Source organism: Sprattus sprattus (genome assembly GCF_963457725.1).
Source record: "Sprattus sprattus genome assembly, chromosome: 1".
Lineage (NCBI taxonomy): Eukaryota > Metazoa > Chordata > Actinopteri > Clupeiformes > Clupeidae > Sprattus > Sprattus sprattus.
Window position 1 is genome coordinate 70,148,153 of NC_137920.1, and position 26,861 is coordinate 70,175,013.

General features: G+C 41.8%; 2 protein-coding genes across 2 annotated transcripts in view; both read left to right on the forward strand.

Annotated features, from left to right (window-relative positions):
- Positions 1–4,316: 4,316 nt before the first annotated feature.
- Positions 4,317–7,823, forward strand: arsib (arylsulfatase family, member Ib; the record flags this gene model as incomplete). The annotated part of the gene is made up of 2 exons (XM_080831986.1): positions 4,317–4,633; positions 6,416–7,823. 2 exons carry the CDS (start codon positions 4,317–4,319, stop codon positions 7,821–7,823), a joined length of 1,725 nt encoding a protein of 574 aa, XP_080688112.1.
- A 4,854-nt stretch (positions 7,824–12,677) lies between these two features.
- The window catches only part of camk2a (calcium/calmodulin-dependent protein kinase II alpha), a gene marked incomplete at its 5' end in the record, with an annotated part of 40,625 nt that continues 26,441 nt past the window's right edge, over positions 12,678–26,861 (forward strand). Inside the window, 3 exons of the mRNA XM_080847874.1 lie at positions 12,678–12,739; positions 14,916–15,010; positions 23,760–23,819. Of these exons, the coding sequence (XP_080704000.1) occupies positions 12,678–12,739; positions 14,916–15,010; positions 23,760–23,819 (217 nt within the window). The remainder of the gene's footprint in view (positions 12,740–14,915; positions 15,011–23,759; positions 23,820–26,861) is intronic.

Consider the following 26,861-nt stretch of genomic DNA (forward strand, 5'->3'; position numbering starts at 1 on the left):
ATGACATAAAAATGATAGGGAAATTTGCTATGATGTTCATGTTTACTCTTACGTGGAGTAAGCCATGAATCCGATATAATACATTTTTGTTGCCACTGATTTTTCAAATCTGTAGCCATTTCATAGGAAAGTATTATAGATAAGGTGAAGAGGAAGGTGAAAAGAGTAGTAGTAGTATTTAGGGGTGATGTATTTGGTCCTTGTGGAATGCTGAAAGTCGCATCCTGGGTGCATCAGTCCATAAACAAATTTAAAAAAAGAAAAAGAACATTTGGGTTGACCTCAAAGTCTCAGTGATCATCTTATCACAAAACAATATTCAAAAGAACAAGGTAAACATTCAAACAAAAACTCCTGTATGGAGAGGAAGGAAAAAAATTAAAGATTGATCTCCCCTGGGTAACGAATCTAAATGTTGAGTCTGTGAAACTTGGGTACTTATTTCCACATTAGCGTACAAGGAGAAATATATCCAATGAGGCGGTATAATCCACACAATTGTCTGTTTTTTTCAGGAATTCTGGAGACAGAGAATAATCTGTCTCTGCCTCTGTCTACCTCTATTCATTCCCCTCCCACTGATTCCCAAAATCAGGAAGTTGTAAGGATCACTGTTGAGTCCAACTGCCTTTAATGTAAGAAGGCCATTGTCTGTTTTACTCCCTGTTTTGCAGTTTCCCCCCTATGAAAGGTAGCCATGTTGCAGCATATGTTCTCATTCCAACTAAGGGGGAGTATTCCGGTGGGAAAGTGACGTCAATGCATACCCTCTCTACCTTCTTCCCAGGACATAAGTGCTTAGGAACATACTGTGCTTCATAGTGCCTCAGCAACGTGCATCAAGGCTCAGTAGCTCTGGCAGGCCTAGACTTAACAAGCATTGGAATTATTACCTGCAGATTGGCAATTTCTGCGTTTGCCTACCCAATAAGTTTGCAGGCAACAACTTGTTTATCTTCACTATTCCTCCTCCACTGGCTGGGCTGATGGAAGATACATGTGGTTATATGGTGTCCAAACCACCAAGGTCTTCCCCAGTGATATGCAGGTTGACGTGCACTGCAGAAATCAATTGTATATAATTTATTATATTTATACTTTATTGGACAAATGCCTTGGCCATCTCTGATACAATAGCTTTGGCATCCAGAGTCTTGACCATATTTAGTACACAGTGGCAGTGGGACTGGAAAATTCTCTTGTATGTTCTCCGCCAGGTCAGATGATGGGGCCAATTGTCCCAGTTATTGCTATTGTTAAATCTAACTCACATTGCGGTGTGTGGTAACTGGCCTCTTGCCACCATTGTTGCAGCTTTTCCATGTGGCCTGTAACCTTGTGGAGAGATGCAAAGGTGTGTCATTAAGTTTCTCAGGGATCATCACATAAAATAAGACAGGAATTTTCACATTTTACATGTATACAATACACACAATTTGCTTAAATGCAGGATAGAATATGTAAGAGTCTGGTGTTAAAAGGAGACAGGGCACCAAGTCACTGCAATAGTTTTGCACTATATCATTCAGTTTACTACTTTATTTTACTAAATGGCATCTAATAAATAATCATTAACACCTTTTTACCATGAACACATATTTGGGTCAGACTCTAGACATCAAATACATATGCTGTGTACCCTTCACAGACAATAGTAGGTTAAAATATATGCAGGGGGCTACTGTTAATCTTTAATTGTTATAGCCTCCCTCTTATTGAAACTGAAATGCCTCTCCACACATCCTATAAAACTGCTTCAGTGACTCAGGGTGGTGAAATACAAAGTGGAAGCACTACACAAATCTGGGTCATAGACGATTATTTGAATTCCATAGCACAAGAAGCTCACTGTGAAGACAACAGCAACATCTACAGACTTGGAGAAGAGTTGTACAGTGTACAGTACAGTTTTTATATGACTTTTCTGTCTGGTAAACAGAGGGGTAGTTTGAAAAATAACTTTAATGGGGCTCAAAGACAATCCCTTTATGAGCAGCATTCATAAATCAATGCAAATAACATTTGCCTTTCCTTTCTAAGAACTTGACTGATTCACCATGGGGCCCTGTCAGAACCCACATTTTTACAGGGTGATGTCACATTCAGCTCCTGGTTCACTGGAGGACGTGAGAAGTAAGGCAAAGACTGTATTTTTCTGACTCCTAACACAAAACAGATTCTTGATGTTAAACCATTCCCCGAGCCTCCTGCCAATGTAACACAAACATTCATGAATAGCACTGACCGCAATCTTTCAGAATTCTTTCTCGTAGCCGTTAACCAGAGGCAGAACTACTTTGGCCTGTGGCTCTTATCAACGGTCTCTGCCGAAAGTTAATGGTGTATCTGTGAGCACTTTATAGGGCATCTGCGAGCCGGGAACAAATGACAAATCAAGTGTCTTCTTCCCTCTAGAACAGGCTGTGTTCATTGTTGGAGTTATTGCCTGTCTAATGGTTTCTCCTTTTGGGTGACTAGCTATTTAAAAGGGGCTATGTATACAACTGAACTACATATACCCCTCAATATTAAGTGTTAGGTGCTTGGGTATATTTTGTAGATATCTGCCTTGAGGATTAACTTCTCTGTGGTAATATCCTCAGTTGCCTTTCCATATATTATATTAGAAGGTTAAGTTCAGGCCTACTTCCTAATTTGTTGAATCTCTCTTTTTTTAAGGGGACAGTCCTACAGAGAAAAGAGCGTCATACTTTATTCAGATGGTCCCCTTTAGATTATGTACAGATGCTCAGATTATAAACAAACTATCTGTTAAACAGTTTCTGTTCTAAACAGTTAAAAAGACTGAACATGAATTCCAACAAACCATCTGAGAAGTCGCTGGAAGCGGACAATCCAAATAAAATGTTATATTCTGAAAATAGTTTTTGTGTGATACAGACTGAGACCTTTAACGTCTTCAATTTTACATTCATTCAATTTCTCTTGAATGTACCATAGTCTGTGTGTTGTACTGATGGCATTGCACACAACTGTGACCTCTTTTAAACCATCCCTGTGAAAGTAATTACATTTAATGCAGCACAAAGCATCAAGTGAATGTTCATGGAAAACATATAAATGCCAAAGTAAACATGGGGCCAGCTTGAAATGTTTTGGCTGAACATAAAGATCATACTTTTCTTCTTGGAGAGGATATCACTCAGTTCAAATCATGTGGCATTTGCCACAGTCCTTCAGGTTTATACAATTCTGCACTAATATAAATACAGAGCCTTTCAGAGTTGGAATGCCATGCTGGCACTGAATAGGAATAGAAGGAAGACAGGTTTTTTTCAATGGTGGTTTGAGTGAAGGTCACTTCTCTTCACCTCTTACAGCTTGACCAGACCTGGCCTGTTGCATATTGTTCTGATTTCCTAAATGAAAGGGATAGCTGTAGCACAGGGTATTCCACCAGGATAATGGAAAGAAGTCAGTTTTTGGACACATTTCATTTCATACAGTTAGAGTATGTCTAACCCCATTGCGTATTACACTACTGCATTATGGCTAGCTGTTAGGAATAGTGGTAGTCCACGTTTTAAAACTGATCCTGAAGAATCTTTGTTGTATGTTGTCTTACATAAAGGGCACTCAAATTCCAATTTTACTTCAGTCACCTGAAGTCTCTCATAAACGTCTCCCTTCTACGATAGTATGTTCTTTTGTAAGTTAACGCTATGTGGCACTGAACAAATGTAAAAACAAACAAAAATACAGATGATTAAAACGTGGACAGCATATACTTTCTTCTTGTAATATATCAGGAGTAAAAAAGTAAAAACTATGCTAGTAGCCTAGTAGTTACTGAACCAGATGTGTGATCCGCACGCAAAGGCAAAGAGTTCTTGTTTAAAACGAGGGGTGGTTCCAACCAGCGTCTTATTTCAGGACGATGGGATGCGTCCAACCGGGCGGAGTTTACGCGACCGTCTTGGAAAATGTACAATACGAGTAATCTGTGTGTAGCACTCAGCAATCATCCAAATTGTAGCTGTAGTCCGAGTGTGTGCTGTGCCCCTATTGCAAAATAGAATAGAAATGACCAAAATCATAGAATTGTAGGGCATTTGAAAAAAACAGGGGTTCGTTGGAGAGCTTCAAACAGCCAAAGCTTTTCTCTTTCCATGCGGTGCGTGTAGTCAACGCTCCATAACTGCGTACAAGAGTCATGTTGGTTGGGTTTGCCAATATTTTTATCATTGACGGCTCTGAGATGAATGAATACTAATCTTGAAGTTGCCGTGCCAGCTCAAGATCACCCGTAGCCTGTTTGCACAGTTAATAGGTCTAGTAGCCTACGTGGATGAGACATGGCTAGGCTGGCACGGACTGGTCTTTTTTTGGTACATTTATTAAGCTTTAGCTGCGCGTCCTGGGACTGGGTAAGACCAAACCAGGTGGAGAGCGAATCCATTCAGTTCCAGGGTTCTGCCGCATATAAAGCGAAGCAACCTCCACATATTATTTTCATTCTAACGGATGACCAGGGATTTCATGACATAGGCTACCATGATTCGGACATCCACACGCCAACACTGGACAAGCTTGCCAAGGAGGGAGTTAAACTGGAGAACTATTACGTTCAACCTCTATGTACACCGTCACGCAGTCAGCTGATCACTGGCAGGTAAGTCGACTATTTAAGAAAAACATTGTCTGGTTGATATAAGTAAGATTACTGAGAGAGGCTGTTCACGAAGAATAACTTAAAATAGTATAAGTTATCCATGTTATATATATATATATATAATAGTGCAGTGGACATATTAGTGGGTTATACATAACTGTATAGGTCACTGCAGTGAAGCCTACTACAGTTCTGTCATCATCAACGAATGTCATATCGGTAGGGCTATCACACTGTTGTAGCCCACACTGTGAAAGATATAGCACTTCGTCTGAATTTAACTTAAATACTTTGAATTTAATACATCTAAACGTTACACACTGTCATGCTGCCAATATCTGGCAGACATAGATATGAACGCACATCTCAATCATTCTCTCTCTTTCTTTTACACACACACACACACACGCACACGTACACGCGCACACACACACACACACACACACACACACACACACACACACACACACACACACACACAGAGAGGGAGAGAGAGAGACAGAGAGAGAGAGAGAGAGAGAGACACAGAGAGAGAGAGAGACTCACAAACACACACACACATCCTATTTCGTATGCTTCTCTCAGAGAGGGGAAGCAAATTCCACAGACAAAAAATGCCACTGCATCATTTAGAGGTGTGAGTAATATGCAGGAAAAAGTCTGGCAACATAGGCCTCAATTACGCAACGTTACTTCCACAAAACTTCAAAATACCACAGCATTAAAATCGGTGTGCTGTATGGGAAATGGAGAAGTGACTTAAACAATTAGCGGAGTAGTGGTCCTCTCCTTCTTCAGCCATGGTAGGAGACTGCAGGGAGAATCTTTCAGAAGTGTTTGTATAGGTTGAAGTTGGCAAACAGGAGAAAACAAAGAGAACCAGAGACTGGTATAGTTTGCTCTGACACCATAGAATTGTAAAACCGAGGTGGAGGGTGTGGTGATATTTGAGAGCCAGGGAAGAATAAACAAAACCAAATGACAAAGGCTGTGGGAAGGAAAGTAAGTGGTTCAGATGTAGTTGTTTTTTTGGCAACATCAGTTTGTTGGCGTGCAACTCTGCAGAATTGATAGATAGAAAGATAGATGGATACTTTTGATCCCGAGGGCAATTAAGGAAATTGACGTTGTGTAGAGAATGCACAGCTGCTACTGTCCAGCTGTGCAGTGATCATAACACAACGACATTGTGTGCATGTGTGTGCATGTGTAAGAGTTGTTTGTGCATATCTCTTTATTTTTTAGCTCTCTAGCTGTCTCTCCTTCTGTCCATCCATTGGAAGTAGAAGAAGGCCTTATTTAGCTATAGAATAAGCTGTGGGAGTGTAAGAGTGAAAGAGTTGATTTTTGTTCACCTCCATTGGGAGACTCCTAATACATAAATAACCTTTACACAACACAAAACACACAGACTTCAATTTGACACGAGGATAATTTAAAAGGTGAGAGAATTAAAGACATCAAGTCAGCGGAAAGCTGATTAATCTACTTGATGTAATTTACCGGTGTTAACATCGACAGTCCATTAACTGTAATGCACATTGAACAAGCTCTTGCAACAGACACAAGAACGATGTGTGGCATGTTACGAGACTAATAATAATAATGGATTTTATTTGTATTGCACACTTTAAAATACAAAGATTTCTCAAGGTGCTTAACATGGTGTAGACAATCACAACAACAATAATACAAAGTAATAGAAGTGCTAATGAAGTGCAGAAGATAGGATAATATAGAATACTTGAAAAAAAACTAGCACATGTTCTTCTTCTTGTCCAGGTACCAGATCCACACAGGCCTCCAGCACTCCATCATCCGGCCCCGCCAACCCAACTGCTTGCCCTCGCACATGGCCACCCTGCCTCAGCGCCTGCAGGAGGCTGGCTATGCCACCCACATGGTTGGCAAGTGGCACCTGGGCTTCTATAAGAAAGACTGTCTGCCCACTCGCCGCGGCTTCCACAGCTTCCTCGGCTCGTTGACGGGCAGCGTGGACTACTACTCGTACAGCTCTTGCGACGGGAAGTCCCTGTGTGGCTACGACCTTCACGAGGGCGAGTCGGTGGCCTGGGGACAGAAAGGGAAGTACTCCACCCATCTCTACACGCAGCGGGTGCGGAAGATCCTCGCCACGCACGACCCGTCCAGCCAGCCGCTCTTCCTCTTTGTCTCCCTCCAGGCGGTCCACACGCCCCTGAAGCCTCCCAAGGAGTACATCTACCCGTACCGCGGCATGGGCAATGTGGCGCGCAGGAAATACGCCGCGATGGTGTCCATCGTAGATGAAGCGGTGCACAACATCACCTATGCCCTGAGGAAATACGGCTACTACAAAAACAGCGTGCTCATTTTCTCCACTGACAACGGTGCCCAGCCCTTCACTGGAGGCAGCAACTGGCCCCTGCGGGGCAGGAAAGGTACCTACTGGGAGGGGGGCATTAGAGGGGTGGGATTTGTGCACAGCCCTCTGCTGCGACACCGGCGGAGGGTAAGCAAGGCGCTCCTGCATATCACAGACTGGTTCCCCACGCTGGTCGGACTTGCCAGGGGGAATATATCTCAGGACCAGGGGCTGGACGGATACGATGTCTGGCCGGTGATCAGTGAGGGTAAAGAGTCTCCGCGGCTGGAGATCCTGCACAATATCGACCCGCTGACCCGCCAGGGCAAGAGGTCGTCCTCGAGGAAAGGCGACCATGTCTGGGACACGGCTGTGCAGGCAGCCATCCGAGTCGGAGACTGGAAGCTGCTCACTGGGGACCCCGGCCATGGTGACTGGGTCCCGCCTCAGGTGCTGGCCCACTTCCCAGGTAACTGGTGGAATCTAGAGCGAAGCACCGGACACCAGGGCCAGTCAGTCTGGCTCTACAACATAACGGGCGACCCATGCGAACGCCACAACCTGGCCATGCAGCGGCCTGATGTGGTGGAGAAGCTCATGGCAAGGTTGGCATATCATAACCACACCTCTGTACCTGTGCAGTACCCACCAGATGACCCACGGGCAAACCCCGACCAGAATGGGGGGGCCTGGGGTCCTTGGATTAGGAATGAGGAAGATAAGAAAGCCATCAGCGGGGTCTACTATAAGATAGGCAAGAACCGCAAGAAGAAGAAGTGTAGGCTCTGCAGACTTAAAAACTTCTTCAAGAGGCAGAACAAATGGGTCCTGTCCAACAGAATGTAGCACTGATGTTGTTGCTCTTTCAATGCCTGAATCTTTCAGTGCCCAGCCCTGCCCTCTGAGCCTAAGTGTCTCGCATTTTAGCATTTGCTAAGAGGTGGACGCAAGAGCTTGAACTCTGTTTACATCTGACATTACAACTTTGTGTTTTTTTCATGTGCATCCTGGGTTATATTTGACCTTTCTAGTCTGATAAGGTCCTGGTCCTTTTTAAATCCACTGGTCTCAGAACTCCTCCACATACAAAACCTTGTCTACCTGACCTGCATGGCAGTTTTACAATTATTTCAGGCATTCCCCATGTGGTCATCACATCTCATGGAACATGCAAGAACAATAGAGAACCCTCATTGTTTATATATCAAATTCTTAACTCCTCATTCTAATTATCAGTGCATGTCTTAACATTTCTGAACGACATAATGCTGTACAGCATTGCAAAACAAATACACTGGAACTTGCCTTGAGCATGTCAGATTCTCTCTTTGATCTTTGAGTTAAAAATGTGTTCTAACAGTATTAAAACAGTCTCAGAAATGCCTTATCACAAAACATTGCCTGAATATTCTGTTGTTTTGACATCTGAATGAGCTTGTCCCTCTCCCATCCAATTCCAAAACTTCTTAACCTCTATGACTATATGACTTAAGGAGTCTGCTGCATTCCAATTTCCAAGGAAAAGTATTGAATTGTTGTTGTATGTTGGATAAGTATGTTTGAAAAAAACCTTGGCCAAGCTGGAAAGACCTTTTCACACACAAAAAATGAAAAGGACTGCTGCAGTAACAGATCTTACACCGGTTTCATCCCAGATTCTGAATTATTTAAGCCTGGATATTGTAGTTCAATTCACCTTGTAGATGCCCACTGTTGTGTTTAAATGGAGACAATAAACAGCCTGAATGCTTTTATCTCTACAGAATCGGTATACCCACCACATGTTAGGGCTAGGATAAGGGTTTGCAAATTTGTAAAAAAAATAAATAAAAAGGGCACGGTGACCTTTATTGAAAGGCTCTTGGTGGCAATTTGTCACCATGACATGGCATTTATTTCCGCCTGGAAGTGGAGCACTGAGCCGAACCTTTCAGACAACAGGTCTCCTCTGCTGGCATTTTGTGACAGGCGGTGAAGCACCAGATGTACTCTCCTCTGTGGGTTTAGGTCTCAGCTTGACAAAGGAGTGAGGGGGTGAGGGAGGGCTATGGAACTCCACTGTGTGTGGTGAAGTGATAAGGCTGTTGGAAAAAGGCACTTATTCACTGGCTCAGAATGGGACAGACTCCAGTAGAGGACCCTATGGAAGAACTCAATGACAGAAAACAGCAGGAGGAGATGTGCTCAAGTACTCATTTATCTTTTTAAAAGATATACAAGCTGATTTGGGACTTTCAGAGAATGAATGATCTATTCAACATCCCGATTGAATCCAAACATCCCATTCCATTGTTTCTTCATTATGATAGTTTAGGTGAGTGACTCAGTTTAAATATCCTCATGGCACGGTCATGCTGTTATTATTACTTGAAAATAAAGTTTTCAAAAATGTTATCAGTTTGACATGTTTGTTTAAAAATGTCTTGACCCGGTTTAATTTCCCATTCAGTGTAGTCTTAGGAAGCATATCCCATTTCTCCTCTCTACAGCATCAGTGGATGGAAGAACCTCATTTAATCCTGTTATTTATGCAGATAGACAGAAGACTGGGCTCTTTTTTTTTGGTATTGACTTGCATGCTTATATGGTATCTGAAAGGCATCACAGAGAAACATGTACTTGTTACAGATCAAGTCATCCCTGAGGCCTCGAATAATGAATTCAAAACGTAATTCAGCATGCAGTAACAAGATTGAGAGGATAAACAAATTGGCAGGATTATTTTACTTTCCCCACACAGTTATTTGATACAGAGGTAAAGACATAAGGCCTCTACTCTGCATTTGCAATATTAATCAGTGCAATTGTATAATGCTTGCAGTATGTCTATGCAAGTTAATGTTTTCACTTTGAAAGCTTTTTTAGACCTTTATTCCAATGGCATGTGTTTTTTCTACAGTCCTGCTCAAGCGGGTTGGCTAAAGGCTACTCTCAGTGTCACTAAGTGTCAGGGGAAGTCTGGTCTGTGATCAATAAGAGGCATGTGTATGCACTTTCAGGTGCCACTACAAAATGACCTGACCCAGACCTTTGGCTATCTTGCACCTGGGTGAAAAGGTATCTTCCTGTCATCTTAAGTTTCAACATGCACCAGTCATTGAAGGAAAGTGAAAGGTCTGTGTTGTGAGCCCTAAACGCCCACAGGGGGAGACTGCACGGAGTACAGGCAGTGGTAGGAGGAGAATGATAATCCTGATCTCTACTGTCAGATAAAGATGAAAGGCACAGACACGCCGAGGCCAAGAGCTTGCCGGGTCCTGGAGGAGATTTTGGCATTCAGTGGGCATCCACTAAACACATGTGATAAAATCCAGAGTGCTCTGCTAAGCCGTTTGATCTGATTTACCACAGGGGTATTGCTTGACGCTGTGAAAATTGGTAGACAATGCATCTGGTTATGAGTGAGCTACTAAAAGCTGACGAGCCTAAACAATAACATCAACACAGTAATGCTAAGAAACTCTAGCAGACTCTAAAGAAATGCTATAGATGACTCACGGAATGCCCTAGCATCGAGAAATAGGATGGCATATATCATCAGGAGGAGACATTATACTGTCTATTGCTGAAGCCAGATGATCTTTTCCATGACCAATTGCTCTTACTCTCTTAGTCCAAGACATAAACATATATAGACACACAACCACATAAACTCATGCCAACACACAGGCCAGCTGTGCTTAGATGATGACTCACACCTCAGTGTTGCCATGGAGATTTGGGAATTTGTCGGGGAGAGGTATGAGGGAAGACTTGCAGAAACTAAAGCAAAATCCACAAATGTTAGCGCAGATGAGACAAACATTGATAGTTATCTGCTCTATTTTTAGCCAGAGATTGAGAGCCCTTTGATGTGTCATTTGACTGTTGAAGACCAGATGTTTTCATGTCTGGCCAGCTCTGTCTCAAAATCATTATGTGAATATCTTTACTCCCATGTCTTCGATCATGTTAAACACAGCTGATATGTAGTGACTGTCATACCACAAGCCAGCACAGGGAGTCACTAATCTTCTGCTTTTTTTAAATTCCTGCACAACCCCACGCTATTTAAAAACCTTGCTAAACTGCCTTGTCTATGTCATTAGGATAAAAGAAGACACCTTAACGGCCCTTTTGCCCCTCAATTCATCCACATGAGGTAAATTGGCCACTGAATTTTGTGTCAAAAAGGAACATTCCTACAGAGGTTCTACACAAGTCATTAATTGTATTAGAGGATGACATCCATAAAACCTGTGGTGTCTTGGCAACATGATTCCTGAAGAATCTAAATACCCACAAGCCTCTGAATACCCTCCCCTCCCACCTTTCAGCTCACTGATAAGTTCACCTTTTGATGACCTCCACCATCATTACTAGCGGCTGTTCCGACATAGTGTTCAACAAATTCCCTTCCAGATTTGACAGCTGATGGAAGGCTATAATAGGGAATTGCTGCACGCTATTCCTGTACAGTCATTTCATGTATTCCATACAGATGTTCACCGCCTCTATATTTTCCCCAGATTAAACGTTTGTGTTAATTATACACAGAACCTTCCCTACCGTGCACTACTCTTCTGTTTATGGACATACATTCTCGGTTTCACCCTTTCTCTCTCACTGTCCTTCTCACACACAACTCTTTCCTTCTTTTTTCTACCACATGCTTCGCCTCAGGAGGGTCTCTGACGAGTCGCTGGAGCGTGACTGACTGAAGGGCATGCTTTCTCTTCAACAGCCATCGGTAGTGTCCACAAAGACAGCAAGCACACAGCAGCAAGGGTTAAATATGACGGGAGAAAACAAAGTTCAGGGCTGTCTTGTCTGTCCCGGAGGGATTCTTGTCTTTACACCCTCTGCCCTCCCCTACACCAGATGCCTGTCGGAACTAAGATTCCCCTGGGATTCACAAAACAAAAGGGCGTCTTATCATCAGATCTAGAAAAAGTACTCGCACACATAACCACCTTGCTATACAAAAGCTAATAAAATGACCAGTCACGGACAGGAACATTCTACTGATAATAGCAGGCTAATAAGCATGAAATTGGTTTAGACTTTCCAATTGAAGGATTCTTTTTCTTTGTTGGGAGAGTTGATATATTGCAGTTAGGAAAACATTCTTTTACAGAAAAGGAAGGCCGTGAAATCAAACAAAGTCATGGAAACATGAAAGCACCTGATCTCTTGGAGGAGTTCTTGCCCCTGTGTATGTGATTGTGTGTGTGTGTGTGTGTGTGTGTGTGTGTGTGTGTGTGTGTGTGTGTGTGTGTGTGTGTGTCGCACGCACGCACGCACGCACGCACGCACGCACGCACGCACACACATTATCCACAGTGTATCAGCACATCCCTTTGTGGTAGCCAGCACGCCTGGTCCTGTGCATTTGGCAAGGAGGGGGATGCAGTTGCCTTGACAACGGCACTGTGTATTCAGAGAAGCTGTTCAGCACAGGGATTGGAGGAAAGGAGAGAGAGCGGGCGGGCGGGCTGAACACTGTAGCAAACCTGTCACCCAGCATCTACCCTTCACATCCTGTCTGCAGATCAGGAAAGTGATAGAGGAAACGTTTTCTCCTCAAAGCCAGCCTTCATCTGAGTGTTTTCACATTTCGTTGTTCACAGCAAAAACAGTTAAAAAAGCACACTTGCAAACAACAAAGCGAAGGACAAACAGACAGATAACAAGACCCGCCATCCATCTCTGAGATCTACCATGGCTGTCATCACCTGTACCCGATTTACTGAGGACTTCCAGCTCTTTGAGGAACTTGGCAAGTAAGTTATCGGTTTTGTTCATTCAAAATGTAGATTAGTTTGTGCTTGTTTCACACCCGGTGAGTTTGACTTGACTGAAACAAATAACTGAAGTGAATGAGTATGTTAAGTGAACTACTGTATGCCGTAAAGTATGTAATATATACTGTCTTAAGACGTGTACAAAATGAACTGAGGTAAAGGAGTATGTAACTGAACTAATGTAGGCTGTAAAGTATGTAATATGCTGATGTAAGAAAGAGTAAGAGATAGGTAAAGAGACAAGAACAGCCAGTGAGCTCAAATTAAGTTGTCGAAAGCTGGAGGCAAGACATGACTGTTATCATGGGCACTTGAAGCTGAAGTGCAAACAGGTGCTGTTGGCATATTAGAGAGGCCGTCCGTTTAGGAACTCCCACATGTTGAACTCACTAAACCCTCAAGTACCGTGGTCTGATATACTCTCACCTCTAGATGGCAGGGTTAAAAGCATGTTCAGATGAGTCTTTGCAATGACAGAAGCCCTTTTCTTTGTATGTGTGCATTAAGCAGCTGGCTTGTTCTGATTAGACCAGAGATTCACCCTTATTGAATGGTGGTTAAACGATAGTGAGTTGTTTTTGATATCTTGTCACTTGTCTCAACTGATTTACAAGCATTGTTTTAATTTAAATTTTTTATTTTTTTAAAGCTAAAAGCTAGAAAAAATGTGTAGCCGAAAAGCTAAAAAATATATATGCTGTTCTGCATGATGTAAGTATGAGTGGTAATGTACGTATGAATTCTTGAAATCAAGAAAACGTCACAACGTCCGATAATCGTACAGGTCTTTTAATAAGTGCAGTGTTGCGAAATGCACAGTATGAAAAGTCTGAGAATGTGGCCACTCTAGCCCTTAGCAACACTTGGAATTATTATGGGATGGGCTAATGGTGAGTAGAGAACGTTCTATCCTGAGTGCTTGTAACACCTACGATGAGAGAGAGGGTCCACAGGCCCTGGTGGCCCACCTGCCCACATCCATACTCCCACTCACAGCATGGCTCATACAACGCACACGCACACGCACACACACACGCACACACACACACACACACACAGAAACACACACAAAGAAACACACACAGAGACACACACACAAACACTACCCGTTAGTACAACCTGCCCAGTCCAAGTTGCTTACATAATTTGATTTGAAGGCAGATATCCAATACCTCATCAACGAAAAAAATTCTAATTCAATATAATCTTTGCCGCGGTGTTGTGTCATCGCTTCAATCTAAACAATCATACACTTCAAGTTCACCACAAGTTCACCAATCCCTTGAACATGTCCTAGACATTCTGATTCAGGGTTATACAATGAAATAAACCCGCTTACTACCCCTGCATTTGCAGTGACTACACTTTAGAGTGTGATGACAGACACGAGAGGCAACTACATAAGGCAGCCTTCCTCCGATTGGGGTGGATTACATAACCAACAATCTGTTCTTGTGTCATTTTGCCATTAACGAAAGAAAAGTCAGCTGCGTAACTCAATAGAAGTGTTTGGTGAGAGCCAGGGGAACTAACAGGGAGGGGTAGGACTGTGCATAATTGAGTTTGTGAAGAATTACTGTAAATGTCTTCTGCAACCCAGTGCACTTTTCCATTCCCTTAAACCTACTCACTGAACAGGACACAATGGCTTGGGATTATTATTTATGTGACTTTGGAAAATCAGTGCATTCTCTAAGTACAATATTTCGTCAGCTTTACATAAAAAAGGCCATCTGACAATAAAACAGACAGCATGTGGACGGGATTTCTCTGGTTTCTGACAGTGTGACTGCATGTGGGACAATGCAAAAGTGTCCCAAAATGTCTTAAACACCTTAATATGTCTTTAATTTTGGGCATAAAGCCAGTGTTTGGCGTTCAAACCTGATGGTGTCAACCCTTTGCAAGTTTTCAGTATGTTTTTTGTTATTTTTCTGGCTTTTAAAGGCATTGCCAGTAGGTAGATAAAATGTATCAAGACAAATAACTTGAATTTTCTTTTAGTTTTTTACAATAAAATGTGCCTTTATTGCACCTCTGACAGTGTTTCTAGATGACATGTGTCTTTTTAAATAACCTATCCTCTTTTTTACTACTTGTTGGTACTAGCAGTGTTAGTAATACCCCTTAACAAAACTGCTTAACTGTTCCACAGGGGAGCTTTTTCAGTGGTGCGCAGATGCCTAAAAGTCCTCACAGGACAGGAGTATGCTGCCAAGATAATCAACACCAAGAAGCTCTCTGCCAGAGGTAAGTGCAAGCCCTGTCATCAAATATATCCTCCCCTTAAATAAATGGTGTGCCACCTCAAAAAGCAGTTCGGGAATCACATTCACTTCCATACTTTCAGTACACTTCATTAAAACATCTAGCAGGCGCTTTTATCGAAAGGGACTTACAAGCATTTACACTGATGGCATACTGCACATCAGGAGCAATTAGGGGTTCAGTGTCTTGCTCAAGGACGCTTCGACAGGAAATCGAGTCAAGCAACCTTCTGATTACTAAACGACTTCTCTACCTCCTGTACCACTGTCGCCCCATTAAGCGACATGCATGTCCCTACTAAAGGTCCAGGGACATATCTCCTAATTCTGTGCACTATTCGGTGTTGTAGAGCTTAGAGTTCCAGTGCTCTTGGGTGGACTGTTCTCAGAGTGGCCATATGAGAAGGGCTCATATTTCTTTCAGGAGAGATTTTTTCCTCTTCCTCGTAAGTAATGAAAAATACAGTAAAAGCACAGCACTGCCACAGATATTTATTTTATTATGTTTCCACTTAGCCATAGCCACTAACTAAAAGTCTGTAAAATATCCAAACTATAGGAATATGCCATCTAGCATCTGACCGCCAGTATACAATCAAAGGTTCTGGGGTGCTGGTCTCCTGTTGAGGCTGTTGGGCTTGTACTTTCTCCTTGGTTTGCAAGTGCTATTAAAGAGCAGATAGCACATGAAAGACATACTAAAAGTGTGGAAGACATACTAAAAGACACACATAATTCAACAGTCTTGTAACCTTTTAGTTGATACAGAGATGTTAAGAGTATGGCTACCACTCCCAAAATGTAACTGTGTTCTTTCATGTATGAAATTCAAATAATGTCTGAATTGTCTTTGTTTTTGAGTCATCTTGAGTCCTACCACCCTATAAACAGATCATAGCGAAGCTTCTGAAAAGGTTATGGAAAGCATACACATGGCCACTTTTGCAAATGTGCTTCAACATTTTGGTTTTAGCCTACATGCTTTATTTCAGTGCTTTCATACTGTTGGTAAACCTAAAGCATCCTACTCTTGAACCCCAGTCATAATTCACATCAGCACAAAGCATTATGGGGTGAGACTACTTACAGTCATCATTCACATCAGCACAAAGAAGAATTGCAACACCCTTGCATGCTACAGTATGTAAAAACTGTACCTTAAGATAACAGCTTCAAATTAATTTTTGATTGGACACGGACAATGTAATAGGGAGATTGACATAGGCTAACTGGGGATCAGACTGGGTGTCCCGTTGGGCCGTGCACTGTGTAGTTTTCACGGGGGCAATGATGAAAACTTGTGAGAACTTGGTGAGTTATGGCATTTAGTATTTGGGATGCATTTTGGCAGTGGTAGCAAATAGTTTCAACTGAAACTAGTTTCAATATGGGTATCTTGGCAGAAGTTTGGCTGCCAGCTATCGAGGCGACATTAGCAAACTTGCTATAACACTCTTGGACGTCAGCAGGCTACTGATACCAAGTGCTCTTAGCATTTGTTGCTGTCTAGCCATGTTGGCTAGCTAGCCACCGAAGTTTGCATCAGTTTGTATCAGGGGTAAACCAAATTTTGAAAGGTTGGCCAGCTGTCTTTGACCATTAGCGTCTCCCAACATTCCTAGCTAGAGGTTTGTTGTTTTAATTCACTTCTTTGGAATGCTTGTGCAGACACGGATCAGTAACTGAGCAGTAACTAAGCTAGTACTTGGTTAATGAAACCACAGGTGAGTGACGTGTTCAGTTAACCTCAAATGCTTCCAGACATTCACTAGTGCATCTGACTCCATGGCCCTTTGAGTTCTCACCAGTCATCAGTAGGAAGGTCACCATTTCATTCAGCCAGAGAGCCTCATGTTCAGTGTTCGAGTGGTCGTCCCTCCAAAATCCTTGAAACCTTTGAGAAATGAAAATGGATGCTTACATGTACTTACTTGCGGTGGCAAGGGATTGATATTCAAATGGGACAGCCATCTGGGAAAAAATATATTTTTTAAGAAATCCCATTTCCAGTACATCTAATAAATTCCATCTCAACACATCATCAAAGACCATCCAGGCGTCTGAGCCATTGCAGCATATTTGATGTTTTGGTGAGTGACAATAGCCCAGACAAAAAGTATGTTTAAGGCAGTCTGGAAGGTCAACAGTCTGAGAAATGTGTGCTTTGCACCTCTTCCGACTGCGACAAATGTAATGTGTAATGACTGGATGGTGGGATGTTGTGAAAAGTACATATTGCCGAATCATAATGGATATCTACTCAAAATACCAGGCTGTCTTATTATCACATTGGCTGAAAGTACACTCAGAGCAACTGTGTGAATTTTCTAATTAGCTTACTTGCAGACAGCATTTATTTGAACCGGGTCTCATTGCAACAACCAGAACAAATCTTTAAGGCTAAAGAAACCTTGCCTTGAAAAGGCCAAAATAAGATCAGATATAGAATTAGATATTCCCACGATTATAATGAACACAATAAGAACCATTAGAACAGTTCCAGACCACAAATGAATGTAATGTATGGGGATTGGCTTAGCCAGGTTACAACAGATCAATAATAAGTATTTAAGTAATTAAATGAACCTCTATAATGCTGTAACTACATTACTTGGTGTATGTTAATGTAATGTAATGTTTGGATATTCTGAAATAAATAGTTTATTCATATTTCAGAAATCACTGCATAAATATTCAAACAATTCAAGAATTCATGTTTTATAAGTGTTTATTATTATGTTTTGTTGTATTTACTTATTGGTAGGCTTTTAGATAACAAACAAATGGAATTAGCAAAGGGACATTCGAAAATTTGGTTTTGAACAGATGTCTTTTCAGGACTACAGTGTGGTTATTTTGACCCTAAGAAAAAAAAAAAAGTCAGCTTGTCAGTGAACATGAGTCATAGAACCCTATGGATTCTCCAGCAGCCTTCCTGGACTTGAAGCATGCCCATTACCAGCCACAGAAACATGCAGTACAACAACCTCAAGGCCATCACCAGAGCACAGACAATGAAGAAGGGGTGGTGAGTTCAGGAAAGTGTGGATCCACCCATTCACAAAGCTCCGGAAGTTACATCAGTAGCTACTGAGTCTGCTTAAAGCTCCATCATCCAATCTCCACTCACATCAATCTCACATCAAGTCATTCACCGCTTACAGCAATTGAAACAAGTCCTTACCACATGCCTGATTAGGGATGCCAGACCAGTGCCATCGAAAAACTCATTTAGCCCATTTAGACACCCACCATGTATGTGTTTCCTAGTGTTTTACATACCATTAAGTCTGACAACACTTTGACTAACCCCTCAAGCCCACACATCTATTGGGTTGAGTCCCACATCTCGGATTAAACATCCTGGTGATGATTGAAAATTAGTCATATTCATTATGTAATCTGGATGTCTAATCCTTGCTTTGAGCCCGAACACTGTCTTAATTGAGCTTAAAAAAAAACTTGTTTGGACTTCACAAGTAAGATTTCATTGTATTCCCATTCCAGCAACAGACCCCACCCTCCTTTGGAAATACTTAAAGTAGATGCAGGGCAACCTCATAAAATGTTACAAAGTAGTCATAATGGAGATTTGGCTGCCAGGGATGCAGTTGGCTTACCATTGGTACTAGCTGGCAAAACAAGGAAATGGCAGAATAAGCTGTCGTATTGGCCTGACATTTTCGATCATTTTGGGGGGGGGTTGGGTGGTTGGGAACTGTGAACTGTTGTGGAGAAAAGGGCAACTTCCTTGCAATTTCACAATCAGAAGACAAGAGGCTGGATGTGTAGATCTGAAGTTTACTGTAGTCTCTAAGCCACAATAGAAGATGGTCCATGGATGAGCTCCAAGTATGAATCGCTGGTCAGTAATTTATTTAAAGGAACCTAGTTCCTCCCACTTTCTTTTGTTTGGCTGTTCCTTATGGCTGATTAGAACCAACTCCGTCCTCTAACGTTTACTGAATCAGAACTTGTAACGTGTTTGGCACCTCTCCCATTTCCCATCTTCTCCCACATCCTGGCCGTCCACCTCTCAGCAGTCAGACAGTTTGAGCGAGGCTATTCATACCTCAATGAGTTAATCCACGTCCACCAGACACAAACATATTACTGCACAGCCCTTTACGTAAGGTAAATTAAAAAAACACGTGTTTTATTTTGCGTAAATGGATGGAAACAGCAGCACCTCCAAAAAAATGAGTGGCATGCCACTCGTTCTTGTTAGGTTCTTCTTATTTCTTTATGGAAAATGTTCTAGTCAACACTCTCTATCCCCACATCTTTCATATAAGGGTCCTTAATGTGGCCATAATTATTCAACGACTAGATGCATTAAGAATTCACATGCTCCGAAACAGCTGGTCTCTTAGTGATAAGGTTTGAGACATCCACTTTCTCTTCCAAGCTGGACTTGGCTTTATAGTCCGTTAAAGGGAAGCTGAGAAGCAGTGACTCAAAGAGGTGTTTACTCAGAGAGATGAGGAGTCTGGAACAGGCCCGAAGCTGCTGGAGACGCAAGTCCTCCCACTCTGTTCTCACATGAAGAGCTGTATGGGGCAGTGGCCCTGCAATGGTGGTGGATGTCTCGGGATCTAGGACACTCAGGACTGAAGGGTCTTTGGAGAGGTTTGCGTGGGTAAGCTTACTCACCTTCGGAAAAGGGTACAGTTGAAAGCAAGGGGCACCGCACAAAGAGAACAACCAGTTATGCAGTGAGGGTGAAACGACAGGTCACTAAATGCAGAGGCTGGGCTTAGACAGAGGCTGGGAGAACAATCTGAGTCGTAAAGATTAGGTAACATAACATCACACAAAAGTAGTAAGTTGATAAATGGAGAACTGACCGAGGGGCTGGTGTAGGGTGACACTGAATGAGCTAGGGACTAGACTTCTGCAAACCTGAATCATGGGAGGAGTCCTCTGTATCCAACACCTTCTCATTCCCAACTCGTCAGAATATGAAGCTTGGTCAGTGGGAATAGCGTCAAAAAGTGACGCTAAAACCACCTTTTAGCATCATTTTTCGACATCGAGGTTGTTTAATTGATTCCTATTAAGCTTCATTTTTGGACGTGCAAGGGCAATACTGTATCATTGATATTGCAAATCGCAGGAGATGCAGTTGCGTTGTATGTTTTCATATTTTGGTCATATCATTGTTTCCCTGTTAAGTAAATGTAAATGCTGGCCGTGTAAGTAATTGTTGGCTTTTCCAAAGCCATGTGTAGTTGTGCATGCAAATAACTGTTCAATCACAGCAGCTTTACCCCAAGCACAATTTTACTCGTATACACCAAGATACGCGTCTTTCATATATCATAAAAAAAATTTGTTTCACACACAGTCTATGCAGCTTAATATGTCTTGTTCCCTCATTCATGCCTTTGTGTCATTGATGTAAGAGTTATCTGATAGAGATATGGGACACATAGTCCATGTTGAAATGATACGATATGGCTTTGTTTGTGCTTTATTGACTGTATAGAGTGCCACTGGTCTGTGGCCTGTGGCTCCTGCTCTTGGCATGTGTGTGTTGGATACCGGCAGATTGGACGGGTGATTTTGTTTGGTCTTCTGTGAGAGTGTGTGTGTGTGTGTGTGTGTGTGTGCGCGTTTGGGTATGTTAAGTCATGTCAGAGGGCACTGAGGGCTGCACTGAGTGTGTAGGAAATCTCAGACAGCACCCTACTGTGCTGCGAATGACAGCGATGCTTCCTCAGAGAGGCCAAAAAAACTCAGCCAGTCTGTTGGGGATTTCTGTTCAACTCTAAGTCCTGGCAGATCATACCACTCCCCATGTGTGTGTGTGTGTTTATACATTTTGGATAAATCTAAACGTGCATATCAAAGAAGAAGACAGGGCTATCTCTAGCTCTAAATCCCTGCTAGCCTTTCAGGCAGGCATTCTTCAGATGTTGGTTCCCCGAAAATTAATTAGACTAAAAAAGACAATGTTTTATGTGCCAAGGTAGATATGTTCAAGAAAGCAATAAAGCAACATTTATTAAACAGGCACAGACTGCATCTCTTCCACTTTGTGGTGGTCTGGTCATCTACCTCTGTTCTTATTGGCTACACACGTCAGTGATTTTGTGGATAAAGGTGTGATTGAACTTCAGTTAAATCTCAATCCATGTTGTTGTGCGAAGACTGCGAAGAGACGTTTGTCTGTTATGTATTCAAAACCATATCGATCTAAGCTTTTTTTTAATGCACTATTTAGCGTGGAATGCTGGTGTGGCAGAGGACTGGCATTATACCCAACCTGAGTTGTCCTTGTTTAATTCACACATAGCCTACATTTCCTAGAGGACAAGCAGCGGTTTTACACTCTCTTAGAAAAACAGATTATTTTGGCAATATAGCATGAATACAATGTGATGGATCATGATAATTGTGTAAATAAACTGTGTGGAAGGATTGCCATTTTATCAAGGATGATTATCAATCGTCAAGGATTGACATCTAATCTTGAGAGAATCGAGACACATAAACACGCCCCTTTTTTGGACACTTTGTGTTGACAGTGTACATTTGCAGTGAGTGCATCCCATTGGTAGTTGGGCATGCATGTGACTGATCTGCTCTAATCCAGTTGGCTCATTGGTCCCCTACCAGACAACACTGAGCATGCTGCCTCATCCATGTGAAATATATGCCCCATAGATGTATTCTTTCTGTCCATATGATTTTGTGCAGAAGTATTCCAGTTTACAGGCACTTTGAAATATGTGGATACATTGTGTCAAATATATTACTTGTTTGTTATGAACTTGGCCAAGAAATGTACGCTTACAGGTTTCAGTGGACAGGGCTGGGGAGAAACGACCTACCTGCTGCATAAGTAAATTATGAAATAAATGGAATTGTAATCCGTAACAATTAGAATATAAGTATACAATACTTTTGTAATTTTTTAACAGGGTAACTAGTTATCTGTTGCCTATTACATTTCAAAAGTAACCTTCCCAACCTTGTCATTGGATGCGGGTATTCATTTAAAAACATATGACTTTTCTTGTAACTGGTATATTATAATTAAAGAAAGCTCTCACTTTTACGACTTAAAAGGCTTACATTCTTCCTATTCCATGGGTAACAATGATAACATCTTGGGTTGACTCAGGTGTGACAATTAATGAGATTTCTCATCAAGGTTGCTTTTTTTCATATATTACTCCTTTTTGCATTGAGAGAGCATAAGTCCTTAAGCTTCTAGCTTCATATCCGATACTCCAGTCCTACTTAAACAGCCTATGCTTGAAGCTTGCATATGATTTTTAACAGAATTATCGTTTTGATCAAGATGAACATTGTCATCACCCTGTTCCTGATTGGTTGTTTTTGCCTCCATGATATAATACAGGGTGATGACCTCAAAGGCACAGAGTTGGTCATATCTTACATACAGTATTTACCCATGCCTTGAATTTTAAGTGGTTTCGTTTTGTAATTGGATTTCCAGTGTTCCTACAGTTGAATTTATTCAAGGCTAAAATATGATATATTTCATGTTTCATTTGTATTTCATTCTTTTCCAACCCACTGACGATGCCCTCCCCCTCCCCTATATCTTATAATTCTATTCCTGGTGTGTTCTGCACGGTTGCCTAGCAACACCATTCTCAAAGTTCACTGCATGTCTTTGCTTATATGTTACATTGTGAACAAAGTACAGTGTAAAGAGATGGATGGAGTACAGATTTATTATCACATTAAATGCTGATATGACAGTTGGGGGGGGGTCCAGATATCATCTCCATCTCTGGTGGTTGATAATGGTAGCGGGCCCTAGCAAACAGCAGCAAGTGGATATGAGAGAAAAATTAGACTTCACCTGCAACTGCATATTAAACATTATTCTGTTTGTACATAAAACAGAGTATGGAAGCTTTGTTTGGCTGTTAAGCAAAGCACCAGCAGTAACACCTCCAAATGTTGCATGTCTCTGACTTGCCATCTGCGAGTTCGCAGAAATAAATGGAGAAAGAAAACACCGGAGGGAATAGGTGGACATTTTCTTTTTTCCTCTGGCTGATTTTGGGGAGCTTGTTAAAAGTGAACTCTGACACTGTCTGAGGGCAGGCAGTAAACGAGGGAGGGTGGAGGTGAGGTGAGATGTGTGTGTGTGTGTGTGTGTGTGTGTGTGTGTGTGTGGGGCAATGTTTACCGCCTCTCCTACTCCCTCGCTCTCATTACAGGCCTTCATAGTGTTAGGGCGAGTGACCTCCAGGCTTACGAAAACTCCTCAATCAATGCTCTGCCCCAAATTACAATGTCCACCATGATTAACAGCCCCCTTAAGTCCCACCATCCTAATTATGCTCTCAGAACAGTTTTCACAAGGCTTCATGCCACAGCCATCATAGGTGCAATCATTTTATTTAGGCTCTGCTGCAGGTCGTGTTTTAAAGATTAATGGTAAAAAAAATTCCTGACATGAGAAGAAGTGCATGTAGTTTGTATTGTACCATTGAAAGAAGGTGAAGGGACATTTTTGGTGCGGTTGAATCTAATGTATCAAATGAGTGATGCAGAATGCGGCACACTAAACACACTTAACTCGTGTGTGTATCATCCTTGGTATTATAACAGTAGCTGAAATACTTGTATCAGGTCATGGCCAAGGTCAAGGTCATGGTCAAGGTCATGTCATAGGTCAGTCTCTAGAGGACAAATGTGTGGAGAATAGAAGCATTGAATTGAATCTAACTCCTTTTTCGTTTCAGATCATCAGAAGTTGGATCGAGAGGCCAGGATCTGCCGGTTATTGAAACACCCCAATATAGGTGAGTTACCATAGCGATGAGGTAGGGGCTAATCATCCGCTTCTACAACCCCTTGTCTCATATGTCCTCTGTTAGAGGTCTAGAAAGTCTGTTAACCCGGTATGTGTGTGTGTTCATTATCAGTTTTGTGCTGTAACTTTGTTTTTGAAACAGCCTTCTTCTTGACCAAAGTGAGACCTTTAACCCTACTTAGCATTTTATGTGCATCAGTGGTACAAGGATACCTAACAAGTGTGAAATATTGTTTTCATGTATGCTTAAATAACTTTAAGGAAATGAAGTAGCGTTTGAGACATTCATCAGTGTACTTAGCATGACCTTCTTACATGAAGGACTCTGAAGGAAACAATAGTTATTCATGTTACAGGCATGCATTTAAATGCTATAGTTAAAGCTTTATTAATGTTAAGTGATGCATTTCATTGAGTTCATTATTTAACCGTAATCCAAAAGCATACATTACATTCACTCTGTAGCTCTGAAAAACGGAACCTATTAAGACCTTTAAAGTGTAGAAGTGGTGTGGGGGAAACTAGGAAGGCTAGGAAGTAAATGCTGGGTGTCGTAAAGAGTTTGTCCAGGAGCGGGGTGTGTAATATACTGATTAACAGGCTGTGGGGCACTTTTCTTAGCCCACTGCGTACTTAATAATGCAGATCCCTCGGTAGCACAGACAAGATTGTTGCATTATTAATCCAAGAAATCCACACTCTTTTCTCTGTGGAGGGAAACCTGTCTCTGCTGATCTTTGCCCAAACAAGGGTTACATTAAGAGTGTTGAAATGGGTCGAGAAAGAGTCTGAGATCTGTTCACACTTACTTACTTTTCGGTAAGGAAGAAAAAAAGTTGTTGAACAGAGAAATAGCTGCATGTGACTACCATAAGAAGAGGGACAACTGTTAAAATGTTTGCCTGTATGTTATGTTCACATAAATATCTAGTATGGGAACTACTTTTAGTTAAAGTTATAGGAACTACTTTTCTTTATGTGATACCATTGATGTAGTAATGAGCGTGCATTGATACTCTGAACTAGGGCAGAAGATTCGTGTTTGTAACGTGTAGAGAAATCCAGTAAAGGCATCGTTAACTTTACTCCGGTGTTTTATTTAATATATGTTGTGCAAGTGCAAATACACAACACTGTATGAGTTTTTCCTCTCTTGGTTTGTGCATAGGACAGGAATATGGTCACAAGCTACTTATGTAAAGGCTCTGCCCTTTGGCTGTGTGCACACTTGAGGATTACATAATCTGTCAAGGGTCTCCCTGCTAATAGAGATATATTACCTATGGGGTTTCAGAATATACATATCAGATGTATCAGACGCATATTTGCCATAGGTCTGTTTTACTATGCTATAAATCCAAGTTCCCGGGGGGAGGGACGCTTCAGTCACAGAGGTGTAATACAGTGTTTTGCAATACAAATGTACGTCCCCTTGAAAGTAGGGTTCCAAATCCAAAAAGGATAACCAGCTTACCCTCTTTAGTAACCACATAAGATGCAAACAGCTAAACTTTATTGCAGCACTGTCAAAAGAAAAACAGTTTTTATTGGGAACTGCTTATCTTGAAGCCCCTTTGATGAATTGAATCCACAGACATGTTTAGATACAAACAAGATTTCCTTTTATTTACTTACTTTTTATTTACTCTTAACAGTGGTCTGTCTACAAATTGGTAATAGGCAGTATTGGCAATGGCTTTGTGCCATTCTGGAATTATCTAGATTTACCTTTACCTTTTATTTCGAAACAGTGCAAAGGAAAGAGTTGCTGTCAGTGTATACTGTAAGTCAGTGTTATGAATCCGTGCAGGTATTTGTGACATATCAGGAAAACTGTGAAAGGCTGTTGCTTCCACAATTTTGACTGCTCTGGTGGTAGTCTATTGCTTTTATGGAAATCAATGGCAGCATATGAAAGACTCTGTCCCAGACAGTGTAATCAAACATTTTCAGTCCCCTGGCTGATCAATATTTGTTTGTTTTTCTTATTTGATGATAGTGATACAGTGCAGGCGTTAATCACTGACTGCGCTGGTGTGATTTGTAGCAGCAGAGTTAAAATGAGGCCTCATTAGCCTATGGGTATGTGTGTCTGATGAAGTAATGTTAGCACTCCCTTGATCATTTATCAGCTGAAGGTGTTGTCCGTTACCGGCAATTAGAACATTCTCGCCTCTCTGATGTCGAGTCCCTAGCTGTCAGGTTTCAACTGGGCTTTAATGGAGTCACACAGACTCGCACACAGGCCTTTCCCTGCAGATTAAGTGACACCAACATTTGTTTTATTGACTAAGGAGAACATGAGGCATCAGTAAAGTTGCTTTTATTCAAGAATGGCATTCTGGTCTTAAAAAGACAAGCCCGAAGGTCATTAGTCTGGTGGTTCATGCCTCTAATCTGCTGTATCATTGTGTGGGTCTGCATCCCTCTCTAAGGTTTTTCTTCACAGCCTTGCGACAGGGAGTTTGCTAACTCCATTTGTTTCCTGGCACATTCTGTAAAAGGCGTTCTCTCTCAGAAGCAACTGTTGGTGTTTAAATTGTCAAATGGCCAGAGTCCACCCACGCCGATCTAGGAGATGCGGACCAACATGGCGGATGAGCTCAGGGTCCCGCTGGCACAGGTGCGAGGTCCAAGGGGCATGGTGCCAGTTTTTTTGCGTTTCATTTGGCGTACAGCATGCCAATGAGGCTAGCACCCAGCAGTTTGTGCCAATAAGGTTGGCACCCAGCAGTTGGTGATCAAAGCAAAGCTCGTGCTTTGAATTGTTTGGCTAAAAATGACACAATCCTGTTCTTCTCAAGACATTCAGATACAGGATTTTTCATATAATTGCTTGCTCTAAGTCTGGCTGGCTAATGCATAGCAACAGAAAGGCTTTTAATAGATCAGGAACCAAAGTCTTCTCTAATGTGTATCATATAAACACTTTATTTAGTCTTTGTTCACAATAGGAAAAGTAGACACTTGCAAATTAACTCCACATATTCATAGCACACCCAAGGAAGTACATAAGGAACATAAACGGTAC